General features: G+C 34.4%; 2 protein-coding genes across 2 annotated transcripts in view; one reads left to right on the top strand and one right to left on the bottom strand.

Annotated features, from left to right (window-relative positions):
* The window catches only part of LOC129792167 (alkaline phosphatase-like), a 531,254-nt gene that overhangs the window by 174,787 nt on the left and 341,082 nt on the right, over window positions 1-15,385 (bottom strand). The window lies entirely within an intron of this gene.
* Window positions 1-15,385, top strand: part of LOC129786945 (nephrin-like) — a 91,899-nt gene that overhangs the window by 8,534 nt on the left and 67,980 nt on the right. Inside the window, exons 2-3 of the mRNA XM_055822212.1 lie at window positions 726-1,399; window positions 2,797-3,192. Coding sequence (XP_055678187.1) covers window positions 3,081-3,192 — 112 coding nt within the window. The 5' untranslated portion in view covers window positions 726-1,399; window positions 2,797-3,080. The remainder of the gene's footprint in view (window positions 1-725; window positions 1,400-2,796; window positions 3,193-15,385) is intronic.

Genomic DNA, 15,385 nt, shown 5'->3' with positions numbered 1-15,385 from the left:
TCTTCCGATCAAAAGAAGGGATCAGCTTGCACAATTCCACTTGCAATCGAAAGTACATTTAATTAGCTCTCGGTTGATCCCTTCTCATCATCGAAATAACATTATTAATATAAAAAAGTTAAAGTGTTTCTCGGGAATCGGTCGAGATTGAGCGATATTCGAGAATTCCTCATACATTTTGTTCAACAAAAAGTGACTTTTCTTCACTGAAAATGAGGTTAAACCATCCCCTTGGTTCTGAGCCACTGGGTCACATGGATTGTAGCTTTTTGCTGAGAAATTTGAGATTAATAAGGAATTAAAGAAAAGGAAATAAGAAAACTAATTATTTTTGAAAGGTTTGAAAGAAATGTAAAAATTCAAGGAACTAGCTTTCATATTATTCTGAACAAGATTATGAAGATGAAGATAAATTTTAATAAAAGTCTCCTAATATAATTTTCAGAATCTTAAAAATTCTTATTCACCTGAAAATTCAGGTAAAAAATTGTCAAAATTCTAATCCACATGGAATGGAAAATTCAGCAATATACTCTTTGATATTATTTCAATTTTTCCTCACTACATATTTCTCACGCATATTTTACATTAAAAATATAAATAAATAAAAAAAAATCCCATGAAATCTGCTAAAAAAAATCACAGAATATTTTTCAAATACTGTATATTCAATTTGAAAAATAATCTGGTTTGTTTGTAATCTAATTTAATGCATATCTATATAGGAACGCTGCAGCATCATCCCCCTAAGAGAGCTGAGTAAAGGGTGCAGGCTACGCGGAATTTATATAAAAAGTGTTGCAATCATAAACAAACATATCATTCAAAATCAATAGTAATAAAAGCGATATAAATTACAAGAACAACGACATGGATGGGTAAAGTATCGCATAACATGGTATGCTGAAAAAAAAAATGGGGAGTAGCACAACCATTCGTTGCGGGGATGGATCTCCCCAATTGAAAATGTGAATTTGTGTGGATTGTACTTTCGGTATAATTCCAATGCGAAAGTTGCACCAAACAAAATAAAGGGTGGCAAAAAAGAGGGGGTGTAGTGTTGCATCTACGAGTTTTGGGCTGGACGTATGTATAGCGTGGGTGCAGAAAAAAAAATTCGAGTCCGGTGTGCCCAAAAAGTGGAACTGTGTGGACTATTGTGTGCGGAAATGGGCATGATAAAAAGCTGTGTAAATATTCGATGAAATGGCTGATGTGATTGTGACAAACAGAAATTTGGACGAGAAAAAAACACCGAGGGTTTATTCGCAACCATTAAGTGACATGGTGGTTGCTGATGGAGTAAAAACACCAGCATTGTCCGGACTATAGGCAAGAAGGGTGTACAAAGAGTTGTCACGTGGGGATATTGTGCTTCTTCCAATTGCAGATATCACTGGTACATAATATACAAAAAAAAACGAATTGTCTGATTATATATCTCAGGGGCGTAGTCAGAAATCTATTCAAGAGAGCGTTTCTATAAAAGATTTTTTTTCATAACAGACGCTAAAAACTGTTATAAAACACTTGATATAAATAAACACTTGAGAAATCGAAGTTTGAGAATATTGGAGATTACTTGATCAAATAAAGGCCAATTTCATTAAAATTAGCAACTTATAATAAGTTTTCGTAAAAATCTGACATTTGACATTCAGTTATTTACGTTTGACGTTTCTTTTCTAATGACGGACATTCCTATTCTTACGATAAATAGCTCTGTTATTTGACCTTTATTACATTTGGCATTTTTCTATCAGCAGACGTTTCTCTTCAAACGTTTCCCATTCTTCTTTGAACATTTGACGCCTACTTATACATATTTTTTGACATTTCTTCTATTGTTTGACGTTTTTTCTGACGTTATATGCCTTACAAAAACGTTTGAAATTTCAATTCAATTTTCTTATGTATAATTTTTATCCAGTAAATAATAATCTTTCGATCTAATAAGCAAAGATTTAACTACTTAAAATCACCTTAACACCCTTCCTGGCTACGCCACTGATGTACATATGTATGTTTGTATATGTAAGCTATGTACGTACATTGTTTTTCTATATAGTTACGGCTTGACTTTCAGGAATCGTAGTACAACATTCTGCTATGACTTCTTACTGGAAAGAACCAGAAGAAGAATTTTTGGTTTAATTTTAAACTTGAAACTCTTTATTTTTATTTTATCGAGTCGAGAATTAGCAAAGTTTAATGTCAGTAGATTTCTTGGATTTAGTAATTTAGATAAATTTTTACCCTAGAAAGGTTAAGGAACATCTGCGAGTTGTCTTCGTTCACTTCCTGCTCAGTAATAAGATTAGATTAGAATTTTATTAAAGTGTCATCTCACATACTTAAGACGCTTTCGCCTCCATCTTAGTGACGTTAAGGAGATCCTATAAAATATTTTAAAAATAGTTTGAAGAATATTTGTGCTCAAAGGGTAGTTTTAGACGGACAACTGACTTTCCGCAAAAAGTGCGTTATTTCAAGCATTTTTCCAAGGGGCATGTTACTTATTAGGGTTTTTTATAAAAATATTTTTCAAGTATAATTAGAAAACTTTCCTCAAAAGCTTTGCTATGTATTTCATGAAAAATATTAGGAAGTGTATAAAATCATAGTACCAATAAGTTCTGACTTTGATAGTTTTCTAGTATTGCCGTAACAAATATATAAATTCATATGTATGTATATATCTCACATTTGTAATGAAACTATATAATTTGGGGCAAGAAAGAAACACAAAGAGGACAGGGGATTTGGTGTTATTATTCACACTTCTCCCATCAACAGCAACTATACAATACATATACAGGAAAAGCTGGCCCATTGAAGCAACATCATTGAGACAGTTGCGACGAAAGATTTCATATTAAATCCGATTGTGGAGGAATTCACATTTATAAGTAAAGCTATTAGTGAACTCTGTGTGTACCACATAACATACTTTATATGTGAATACGTGAACTTATAACCAAATGCAGAACTTGTGAAGTATAAAAAAAATCCTCAAATCCCCTAGAGGACTGTTCAGAAATAATAGTCGTTGAAATAATGCCAAGTACTTCATCATCAAGATGAGAAAAATTGAAAGCATGGGGAAATCATCAGTGTGGATGTACTTGCTGGTGATTTTCTTTCTGCGACGATCTGTTGCTGCTCACGGATACATTGAAGGATATCGACCAGGTGAGTGTTTTTTTCCTTCCAATTTATATACATACAACGTGAAATATTCCTCTTGGGAAATTCATCCAGCAATTGGATTAAACTTCACGAGCTGTAAATAATCACGGCGAGACGTGGAAAAAAATCAATTACATTCTCTTCTAGTTTGTTTTTCATTTGGAATAGTATCGCATTTCTATCCCAGCTCCTTCCCCCTTTTAGTAGGTAGCTCACAGTTTAATCCACTTATAGTCAGAGTTGACTTTATCTAAATGTTTTTCACATTTATTTTTATCGAGAGAGATCACAGACTAATAATAAACTTAAGAGAAGTGGACTAGGAATATTTTTACGTCTCTGAATAATTTTTTTCAAATTGAATCAACATACTGTAATGGTGGGAATTTTTGCCCACAACATAAAATAAATGTAAGAAAACTGTGGAATTTTTACAGGAAAATGATTAAAACTACTAGAAAAAGCCAGAAGAAAATTAACCAGAAAATCCACATAACACAAGGAAAATACTATACATTGAAATCCAAATATTTTCCACGCAATGTTTGTAATTTCAAGACGAGCAAACGTTAAACTAATTTTCTCGTAAAATTGGGGCCTTATTATTTCCGAATTTCCCAGCCGTAGAATAACATTTCCCAGTAGATTTCTCACAATTGGTCTATCTTGTCACGGATTGTCTATTTAGTGCAAACATGCATTTGGTATGGCCTAGCTCTCTGTGTGTGTACCATGAGGAGGGCGCTTTCTCATCCAACAAAATGTGAACCGCAAATCATTCAGGATGGTGTCCACCCCATGTACTCAACCCCAGTGGTGCCTTTGTGCAGCACTCCGAGTGCGGCGAGACGCAGTCGGACTCCTTAATTGACAAATCATAGGGTTAGGAATGAGATTGCAGCATGGCAGAACTAATCCACTAAATGTCATGCGACACTCACGTTAATTTTGTGACACATCTTCGAAACTCCATTCAATATTCCAATTCCCCTGAATGGGGTATGATTGCTTGCCGTCGAAAACACACGCTCCGGGACAAATTCTCTGCTAATAAAATTTGATATATTGGATGCATTTAGTGGAAAATTGCCATCCCTATATATGTACGTATCGACATTAATATGTGAAGCAATAATTTTGTAAATTGTATTGCGAAAACTCAAATTTAATACACATAAAACCAATATAGGGGACACTGGGGCTGTAATAAAAAGTCAGCTAAAATAGTTAGGAAAAGGACTTCAAGCAAAATGAAAGTTATGATTGAAAAATCTTTTTTTTTTTAAGATTGAAGTCCTAGCTTTCTAGCTTAATGTCGCTCTATTTTGATATTTAAAAAAAAAATAAAAAAATTTTAAATTCTCAAGCAGTAGAAAAGCATCTAGGAAAACATCTAGAAGAGCAATTAAAATTACATAAATATAAATCCATAAAAAATGAGCAAAGTTACTCACATTTACAGTATGTAGAGTACATGACATTTATTAGATTTTGCTTAAACTTAAAAGCTAAATTTATAATTCATTTCACATCGTCATATCTAAAGAAGAGAAATCTTTGAATTTATTTATGAAGCTATATGTTTATAGGGTATAGCAGCACCACTCTCTTCAATGTTGCATTTTGAGTAACTTGTCCCCCAGCACATATTTCATATGCAGTCATGTAATAAATGGAAATAACTCTTGGTCATGAATTTCATCATAGGTCCACGTGCTTGTGGTGTGAACATGTGTAGCTCCTCCTTTTGAAATGGAGGGTTTGCAAGTGCACTAAAATACTCAATGAATGGTGTTTAATATTACAATAATGCCCGTTCTAAGTCACTTTACTGTTTCATGATGTAAGCTCGCGCTTATGGTGCTCGCTTTCTCATAAAAAATGAAGAGCGATTTTTTATTACTTCACTTTGCCCATACTAGTTGAAAGGAATGACTATATATGTACGTACTATGTAGGTACATATGTATATATCGGTGAATAACGGCAGCAGTAGGGTATTCGATAGAGGTTTATGCGGAACTTCCTGAGATTTTGATCGTTCCGATTCACGTGGAGCTCAAATTGTGTGCAGCTTTTTTTTATAATTCTCACATATTAGCTCATTCTTTGTTTTTTTTTTTTAATGAAAATGGAAGTAGGGAAAGTTGCCCTAAATATATATTTTTTAATTATTTTCTTTAAAATATTTTTTTACGAGGTTTTTGTTTCTTTGGCTCAATATATATTATTTTTTATGCTTTTCTTATATACAAGAAATTAATTTTTTAAAATTTCGGAGCCCTAATGAAGGAGGAAAAAAATTCAAAAATTATGCAAAAAGTAAAATTAAAAAATAAGTAATCCAGAATTGTTTAAATCTGTTCTCAAAATAATCTAAAACGATCGTTTAATGAATTTTTTTTTAAGTCAAGTTTTCAGTTAAATATTTTGATTAAAAAAAATTTTAAAATCAGATTTTATATTTAAATTATTTTTTCAGGGCCTTAAACGAATCAAGTGTAAGGAAGAATAAAAATTCTCCATCCCAATCAGTTTATAACATTATCTGTTGTCTTTTAATTAAAATATTTTAAGATTATAAAAGCTAAATAAAAACAACTAACAAATATAAGAAAAAAAACTGACCATCGTGACCTAATTTATTTAAACGATTTATAATTAAATAAAACACAAACAAAATAATTAAACCAAAAATTTCCTACTTAAAAAAATTCCCTGCAGTAATGAAAAATTCCTACTTGAAATGAGACATTGAAATTCACTTAAACAATAAATTTCTTTCTTCCTTTAGTTTGTTGAGTAAATAATTACTTCAGAAATGTGTTTAACACTTTCTCAGGTATAGGATTAGCAAGGAGAAAATTTTCTGAGGCGGTATTTGCTGAAAGTTTTTTTTCACATAAAAAAACGAAAGAACTTTTAATGGAAAGTTTTGAAGTTTATCCACCAAAGTCTAAAGAAAGCGATAAAGATTATGAAAATTCAGTCTTAAATTGAGATTTTTTTTGTTTACTTCGCTTGGGTATTGAGAATGTGGATTGAGCTAAAAATTGAGCTTTGAAAGCTCAGAAATCATCTGAAAAAAAAATCCACGTGGAAATGGAATTTAAGCAATTTACGGTGAGAAAAAGAATGCAATTTTTTCCTTTTTTTTTCTTGAAGAATTTCCATTAAAGTGTGATAAATAAGGTATTCATTCTAATGCCATGGCACTTTTTCTCCGTTTTCAGTATAATATTTTTGAGTACTCCCACTGCAATTCCCTAATGGACCCACCCTGTGAGCTTGGGGTAGTTTAGTTGCTTTTCCACTTTCAGTAAATAATACATTAAATCCTGGTGAGTGGTTTCGTGGGGGTGTTGAATACTCCAAAAAGGAATGAGGTTTGTGTCGTGCTGAGGGGTGGTTTTTGCGGCGGGGAGAAGGGATGGTGAAGGAAGAGAATAAATCCACCATCAATATGCAATTTGTTTATACCGGGGGTGTATTGTGAGAGTCTTCTATTTGAATAGTGTTTTCTGTATATCTTCGTGCAAATTCCAGGGATTCCACACGCGATTGCTTCAAGGGACAACCATCTCACGTTTCTTCGTCACTACATATAGTATAGGGGGAGGGAGGGGTGTACTCCTCATAGCACTATGGCAGAAAAGACAACATAGTGAGAGGGAGTACATTTTCGCCACTGACACACATGACTTTCTCCCTATGTCATAAAAGTCATAAAAATATATTCGTTTACTTCACTGTATCTATCGAAGTTCCAACCAGAGGGCTGACGCGGGGCAAAGGGCCACACGGAGTGAGTGACACCGTTTCAGACGTGCTCATATCTTGCCGCCCATTTAAAAGCTTGCAGCATGCCACATAAAACAAAATAATGTACAAAAAGCCGCCCGCCACCCTCCCCCTTTGCGAGCAATGTATATAGGGATGGTAAACAGAGAGCCAAGTGCCATGAAAAAGTTGAAGGAAATTGTAACTTTAGTCATCCCCTGGCATATCAAATTCAAGCCCCCACCGTCAACCATACATACATAGCTCATCTCTTACAGTATTGTATTGTGACGCTAGGGGAGGGTATGGGGTGGCCCAGAGAAAAGCATTTCACATTCTACCATTATATGGCATACTATACAGTGCTGGATGTTTAGATTGAATCAAGAATTTTAGCCTGGAGGACACAAAATATGTCGCATAACCTTAAATCGTTGACGCTCCATTAAATTGTTTCAATGATTCGTATTTATAGAAATATAAATGCACACACAAAAAACTTTATACGGTACTCTTTGTGGAAGAAAATCCAACAGCGGGGGTGGGTGGATGCGGGTATTGTATGTAGTAAAATTCACACAATAGAAATGATCCCCAAAAATGTAGTCCATAAAGTGGAATCACACTGAATTATTTCTCAATTTAGCCGAATTATATAGGTTGAGGACACTCTGCAAGAGAAAGTCCGTGGGCGGTGAAAAAAATACTTGGTGTTGGCCACGAAGTGGAACACCAACTAATAAGACAACATGTTGAGTATTTTTTTTTCTATCAAAAGTTTAATCAATATATATACAAACAATACCTACCTGTAAAGCTCTTTAAATCAACCTTGAAAAGGAAAAGCGTTAATGGTTGTACTGTACGTACATTTTTCTATCAATACATGTCTATATGTATGTTAACATGGTAGCATCGCTGTATTGACTCCTGCTTCCCTCACCTCAAGCTCCATGGTTCTGGTTGATTTAAGTGGAGTATAAAAGGGAAATTTAATACACTTACAGATACATATCACAAGTTAATTCTATACTAAAGATTACCCGATAAACCCATGCGTGTTGTTCACTTTATCAGCATTAAGTGGATGGATGTTTTGAGCCAATCTTCAAGCTTTTCGTGATGCCTTGAAATTTATACAAATACATAGCGTCTGCAGCACTTCAATGAAAGCTCATAAATATTAACCCGAATGTGTCTATGAATATTTTGACATTTTCATTAAATCTTATTTCATCATAAAAGTCTAATAAGTCTATAAAAGTCATTTCGCAAGCAATAATTCTGAAATTATTATGTAAGAGGTTCTTGGATTGTTCATCCTGTCTGTGATTTTGTTTTGGTATTCTGTGAAAAAAAAAAAGATTTCATCATAACAATGCGCCTAATTGAAATTAGAATAAAAATATATAAATTAAACTTTTCTTTCAAAATTATAGCCATTTTGTATCCTCTGAGTTTTCTACAAATAAAGTCTATAATATATTTCAAAAACAAATTCACTTGAAAACTTCTAATCAAACAACTTTAAATTTAATCTTAACTTTCAATGTTTAACAACTTATTTATATCTTAAACTTCTTCAAGATGTTCCATTTATAGTTTAATTTTCATCTGTAGTTCTCTTATAAAATTTTCACGCAAATCTCTTCTAAATTTTTCAAAGATTTTACTCCAAAGTTGAGATTACAATTATACCTAATTTAGATTGACATTTAATTGTTACGAGACGATAGAATGTTGGAAAATGTGAAACTTGTTTTTTACTTTTTTTTCCTAAAGAATTTAAAGAAAAATGGAATGTTGGCTGTACTTGGAATTAATTTTAAACTGTTCTATTTTCTATTATTTTTAAAATTCTCTAAAAGACAATTCTATTTTAAAATTCTCCGAGTATTCCTCCTATCGTAAAATACTTGGTGTTGGCCACGAAGTGGAACACCAACTAATAAGAATTTTCACAACTTTAATGCTCTCGGCTCATTTCATATATTAAGGGTTAATCTTCTAATGGGGTTTAGAACCCTCTGAAACCTTTAGTTCAGTAGTTTTCAAGGTAGTTTTGCAAGAGATTCCTTGCTTAAAGAAAGTTTTTTTTTGTAAAAACGAAATCTTACGATTTTTCAACGGGTTTTTGCTCGTCCTGCTACATAAAATAATTTAAAACGCGATAAGGCGCTTTATAATCTTCCTGGAGGTCCCTTGGATCTTGCGTCAGAAAGAAAAAGGTTAGAAAAAAAAATTTATTCCTGGTGCTCAATGAAAAACTTTACATAGCAGCCCAATTTTTTTTTTCAAATAATGATTTTATTTACGTCATTTAACTTTTAAGTATTTGATAGTTCTAATTTTCCTCTGAATCTCCCTTTTCACCGCTCAATTCACCATTGTTCATCAAGGATACCCACTAAACTTAAATATTACATACTTAACTGATTTCCAGGAAACCCTTTATTAATTAAATTGTAAGCTACCTATAAATAGCAACAAAATATTGTATATTACCATTTTCACATACTATACCACGTCCACACTTTTGCACCTCTGTATTCAGCAGCTAACAAAAGACAAATTTTATCCCATGTCCCATAGCAAAATATGTATTATGTATTTAATATGTATTAGGAAAGTTGTGCTGATCCCCAAAATGACGAAACAGATATGTATGTGGGGAAAGGTAATGGGGGTTCATGTGAGGGTGGGATGAGTCCTATAATCGTGGGTGTAATTTTCAAAGATCAAACCCTTTAGTGAATATGTGGGACCATCAGCAAGTTTTAATTGTATACAAAATTGCTAATGGTTAGCGCCATCCAAATATTATTCAAAGGGAAAAGGGTTTCAGATGACGTGGTAAGATGGTGAGGTATTAAAGTGCTCGATACTTTGGTACGTCAACCCCATTTCATATTGTTGTCGACCGGGCTGTGTGTGTGTTTGTATTATGTATGTAGAAAATATATACTATGTATATTGTGGGGGGATTTGTGGAGTGCTCGAAAGTGGAATGTCCATTTAAAGTTAAATACCATATGTTCATGCTGATGAATGCGTGAGAATGTGTGCTGAATGTTTTCATAGTGAGGCGAGTCACCAGTTGGGTCGATAATGAAATTACTATACGGCATTTACGGAGAGATGTGCGGCATACTATGTAAATGCCTAACCCTCCCTAATATGATCTTGAGGCAATGGAGTAGGGGGAGTGAGGGGTGGCTTGGTTTGTATGGAGGAGAAAGATTGAATGGAGAAAACTTTTGCCTTTACATCTCGTCCCTGGCCCCAGCTCTTGTTCGCCAAACTTTCAATCAATTGCCCTACATATGTGGAATTGATTGTGAGATTGGTTTTGTACCATCCACTGCCATTCACAACCAAAAACATGCTTCATACACACACTATGGGGTGAATTCTATCCCCTAATGCAGTAAGTTGAGATACTGCATCTGGTGGTTTCTGCAAAATGGAAGCTTTGACTCGTGAAAATCTCCTTTTGAAATATGTTTTCAAATCCTTACCCCCTCCCCCATTTTTGGGGTTGTCAGGAAGAGTCCTTGGAGAAGGGAAGCAGATTATTGCGTCAGAATATGAATTTCACTGGCGATTTTTGCTGAATTGGTCATTGTCACACCATGTGTTTCCATTTTCTCTTGATATAATTTTTCCCTTGAAAGAATTAGGCAAATGGTCCTTCAGAATTTTTATAAAAGTTTTGGCTTTAAAAGAATAGAATAGAATAAAATTTTATTCTGCCGTTTGCAAACTAGTGCTTAGGGCGGCTTTAAAAGAGATCAGAAAAGTCTTTAAGTTTCCAAAACTATTGAACAATCTAGATATAGGATGAAATTCACTACAAAGTTAGGTATAAAATCTTAGACCGGCCTAAGTTCTAAAGGCTAGGCTTTAGCTTATGTTTTTTAGTCTAAATTATATTTAAGGTCAAACTTTAGTTTTTTAGGCTCCATCTAAATTTTCCAAGCTAGGCCTAAGTTTTCAAGCCATGCCTAAGTTTTCTTAAATCAGGCTGAAGTTTTTTCAGTTAGTCCTAAGTTTTTTAGGCTTGCCGCAAATTATTAAAAATCTTTTAATAATTTTTTGAACTTATTTTTTCCTTTCAGTCAGTCTTGATCGAGATTGAATATATTTTTTAAATGATTGTTATGTATTTCAAAGAAATTAGTAAAAATCAACAAAAAATGCTTTCAGTTCCAATTCAGTCTTATCTAATCCTTAAACCTTAAAAGCCTGACTTTGAAAGACTTAGAAAAAAAGTAAGGCGAATTTAGTAGTAAATTTCATCCATTAACGATGCAAAAAATGTAAAATTATCGGTAAAGCAATGATAACTATTAGCTACATACGTACATATGAGTCTACAAATATTTCATCCGGGATGTGTTTGATTTATATTTAATGGCTTTTAGTCCTTTTACGGAATTTCCTTTAGCTGTGGGTCGGATGAGCCATGCGGATGATACCCCCTTATATGAGATGAGATTATGATGGGTTCAAGAAAACTAACACGGTTTCTCAGTCAGTTTGAGATGGTTAATTAAATCCTCGACTCTCGTAGGATGCTTAAGAAGTTTTGGACGGGATTTTATTTCCCTAATCTTTTCTTTTTGCCTTAATCCCAACTGGGTTGAATGTGTGTTTATGAGAGTCTCTACTGTGAAAATGCTGTTATCGCCTACAATAGTAGTAAGGGAACGAAAGGGAGCCACCATATAGAATATTATTAACTTTACCACCGGAGTAAAGTGGCAATCTGTACGTGCTGCTCATCTGAATGATGAGATCCCTCTTTGGATTCCCCGGCACTTGTGTATATTTATCTACTTATATGGCATGGTGCTTTCTCATAGATGGATGCGAACGATATCACAGGGCGCACTTTGTAGCCTCTACCGTGACTCCTGAAAATCCACCCCCTCTGGAGCCAACGTTCTACTACTATACCGTATACACCACCCTTCATCCCATCCCCAAAATGCGCTCATATATATGTACATGGTCGACGTTATATGGCAAATGGTTGGCACATAGACTAACTACGAATTGCGTGTATGACGATGACGAGGTACCATATGCGGAGAGAAACCTTCAGCCGAATACACATGTGCTGATAAAATCGAATAATTACACATTAGGGAATGGGCATACGTTCCTACTATTTCAATTAGTACATCCAATTAATTGAAATTACAGAAATTCTATTGATTATCCTCACCCCTAATACACCCCCGGAAAGGCTATATCAATTTATCCTCCCGATATTGTCGCCATACTCCATAAATATTGTATCGGACGACTTACGACCTATGTATTAAGGTTGGCAAGATGAAAAGCCAAGATGGGCATTGGATGCTCAATTGTATGTTATTTATACAAAAGAAATACAATATATTTCCCATCATACCCATCCATTTACTTAAGTAAAACATCTCCTCCTGAAGATGGCAAAAGGAGCCCCCCCACGGCTCAAGAAGGGGACCTCCAAAGCTGCAGAAGGGAAGGGTGTGTGTGTGTGTGTGTGAGGTGGAAAAAGGTCATGAAGAGAGAAACAAATTTCAATAAATTGTGGAAAATGGGACATTTGCTCCAGCACATTTTCGTTCTCCGGCGACACCGAAAGCGAGGCGACCTTCTCGGAAAAGTGTCCAGGCATCGGGGGACAAGCACACACGGATAATTTCCGTTTTGAAAACCAAATGGCTCTCCTAAATATTTCTATAACTGTCCTACCATTCCACCCTATTTCTCGTTATTATACACATCCAGCAACTACACCCATTTGTATTTCGAGAACACATGAGGGTGTCCATTGGATTTTCGGTATTATGTTGCTCCCGTGCCATCCGCAAAAGCTCATTCGCCGCACACACATTGCCACCATACATAGCCACCCCCTTCTACACCCCCCGCAAAACTAAACATATTGGAGAATATGCGAAGCGATTTGTCTCAATTTGTTATCTCCATACTGGATGTTTTGGCGTGATTATAGTGAAAGTTATGGCGATATCTATTTCTCAAAAAGGGGTGGTAAGCAATAACTATATACCTACATAGCGTACACACACTCTCACATCACCAAATACGCACACACCATCTCACCCCAAATAGCCATCCTTAAATGTCCCGATAAATTGGAATAATAGTTTAATTCCACATACATTTCACCTCCCCTCTCACTCTGGCCCCCCGCAGTTAACCACTATCTTCTCGATAATTATTTCACACATACAGCATTTAACCACATCTTAATGCAATACATTTTCACCAAATGATACCCTTGAACATTATATACAAATGATTTAGCTATATACCCGTGCAAAATGGAAGCACGATATGGTAGATTTATTAGCTTAATTATTTAGCTAAATTAATATCAAATTATTGAAATCAATAAAAGGAAAAACGGAGCACAAAATAATTTAGGGGTAGTTTTCAATTCAATTGGGAAATGTGTTGTCCTTAACCCATTAAAGGCCTTAGGGAATCAACGAGTTGAAAGTAGTAAAAAAAAACTTTTTTGAGGGTAGCTTTGAGCTTTAATAAAACATTTTTGGTTGCAAAAAATACTATTTTTTATTTTTTTGTTTGTCTTTTTCTGATCCTGTGATTAAGGATATCTGTTTTGTAATTGAAAAATGTCCAATTTACTATCAAACTCCCAACTAATTCCAACTTAAATTTCTTAATCTTGGCCTAAGTTTGTTTTTAGTCTAGATTTAGGATTTTTTTAACCAAGTAATTTTTTTTAAAGCCAGGCCTAAATTTTTCAAGCTAGACTAAATTTTTTTTAACTAGCTTAAAATTTATTATGTTCGGACTTTTTAATGTTTGAAATTAAGGTCATGCTAAATTGAATTCGAGACTAAATGTATTTTTGAATGTTTTTTTTTTACAAATTTTTGATGCGCAGACAATTTCGTGGTATCGAAATTGTCCCCTTAGCCCTTAAAGGGGTAAAGGGTTGAAAAAATTTGTAAAAAAAATATCGTATTTTCAGCTTAAAAAAAAAGATCACGTAATTTTCTATAAAATAAATTTTTATAAAATTTAACACGAAAAAATTAAACTATAAAATTCAATTTAAATTATAACAGAACAACGGAATATATATTTTCCACGTGTCATCAAAAAATATAAAAGCTCTTGAATTCAATACGACTCATACAGTTGGAAATAGCAAGATGGGAGAAAAATAAAGAAATTTGTATTTGGAAGCAAAAGGTCAAGATGAATGTGGCCATATAAGATGGAAGATATTGCAAAATTTATGATGAAATGTCTCCTTCTCTTTTGGCAAGTATATGAAATTCAGCGGAATGACCAGAGAGTGAAAAAGCGCCAGAGAAAGCTTTTCACCTCGTAAAAGTAGTCAATAAACTTTGCAACGCAGTAATTCGGACCGAAAATCCCCTGTGTTGGGGATTCGTGGAACCTTTAATTTTGCCCAGTGTTATTGTGAATGAAATGCTAGCCCGTGCATACAAAAAACTTCCCTTCTTGAAAGCTCTCTCTGCTTTTCTTGTTGACTCTCGGCCGTTACGCAAACATAAGGGCGCATAATAATAATAAAAAAAGGCATGATACTAGAGAGATGCTGCAGGGAATAGAAGAATGGTGGAGATGTGGGGAGGCGGGGGTGGATGCTGGTGTAAGTTGTGCTTAAAACGCATGATACTCTGGGTGTGTGATAACATATTCAATCCTTGGGTATGAAGTAAACAATACATCTTATAAATATTTGACGAGAAACGTCATTATGATTCATCATTTCTTTTTGTGTCTGGGCGTTCCTCTTCAATTGTTCTTGTGTTGGAATGTGACGCCAAACAAAAGTAATTTTGAGACGGCAGCTGTACGGAATGGTTTGAAGATTTCTATATGTACATATCTCCCTTATATAGTTGGAGGGTTGTGTGTGATGATGTCGTTTCCTGCGATCTCGCACTCTCATCCTTGGACGCCCTTGCCATTATCATCACGAGCATCTCGCACTCATGCTCCAGCAGAAATGGAGCTGAAGGGACAAATAAGAAAGCTCGTGAGGGACCATCCCTCCAGATGCTCAATCGTGAAAGGGAGACACAGAAAAGAAAATCCACATTTGGCGAGTAAGATTATGTAATGCGACAAAAATTGATTTATTTCAATGTTCATCTCCACACTAAAAAAAACACTAAAGATAATAAAATTACCAATTTTACCACGAAGAAAAAAAAAACTACATATTAAATTCACTTGGCGAATTCAACAATTCATCTACGTCTAGCCAATTTGGAGATAAGCCTAACTTGCTAAATATTCAATCCTCTGATTGGCCCTTCACAACTTTCGCCCAAAAATGAACACATGCTAACCAAAAAGCATCATTCTTATATATAGCTTCCCATTCTATCGAAAA

This window comes from Lutzomyia longipalpis, chromosome 1 (genome assembly GCF_024334085.1).
Source record: "Lutzomyia longipalpis isolate SR_M1_2022 chromosome 1, ASM2433408v1".
In the NCBI taxonomy this organism is placed as follows: domain Eukaryota; kingdom Metazoa; phylum Arthropoda; class Insecta; order Diptera; family Psychodidae; genus Lutzomyia; species Lutzomyia longipalpis.
This window is presented reverse-complemented; position numbering and strand designations above follow the sequence as displayed.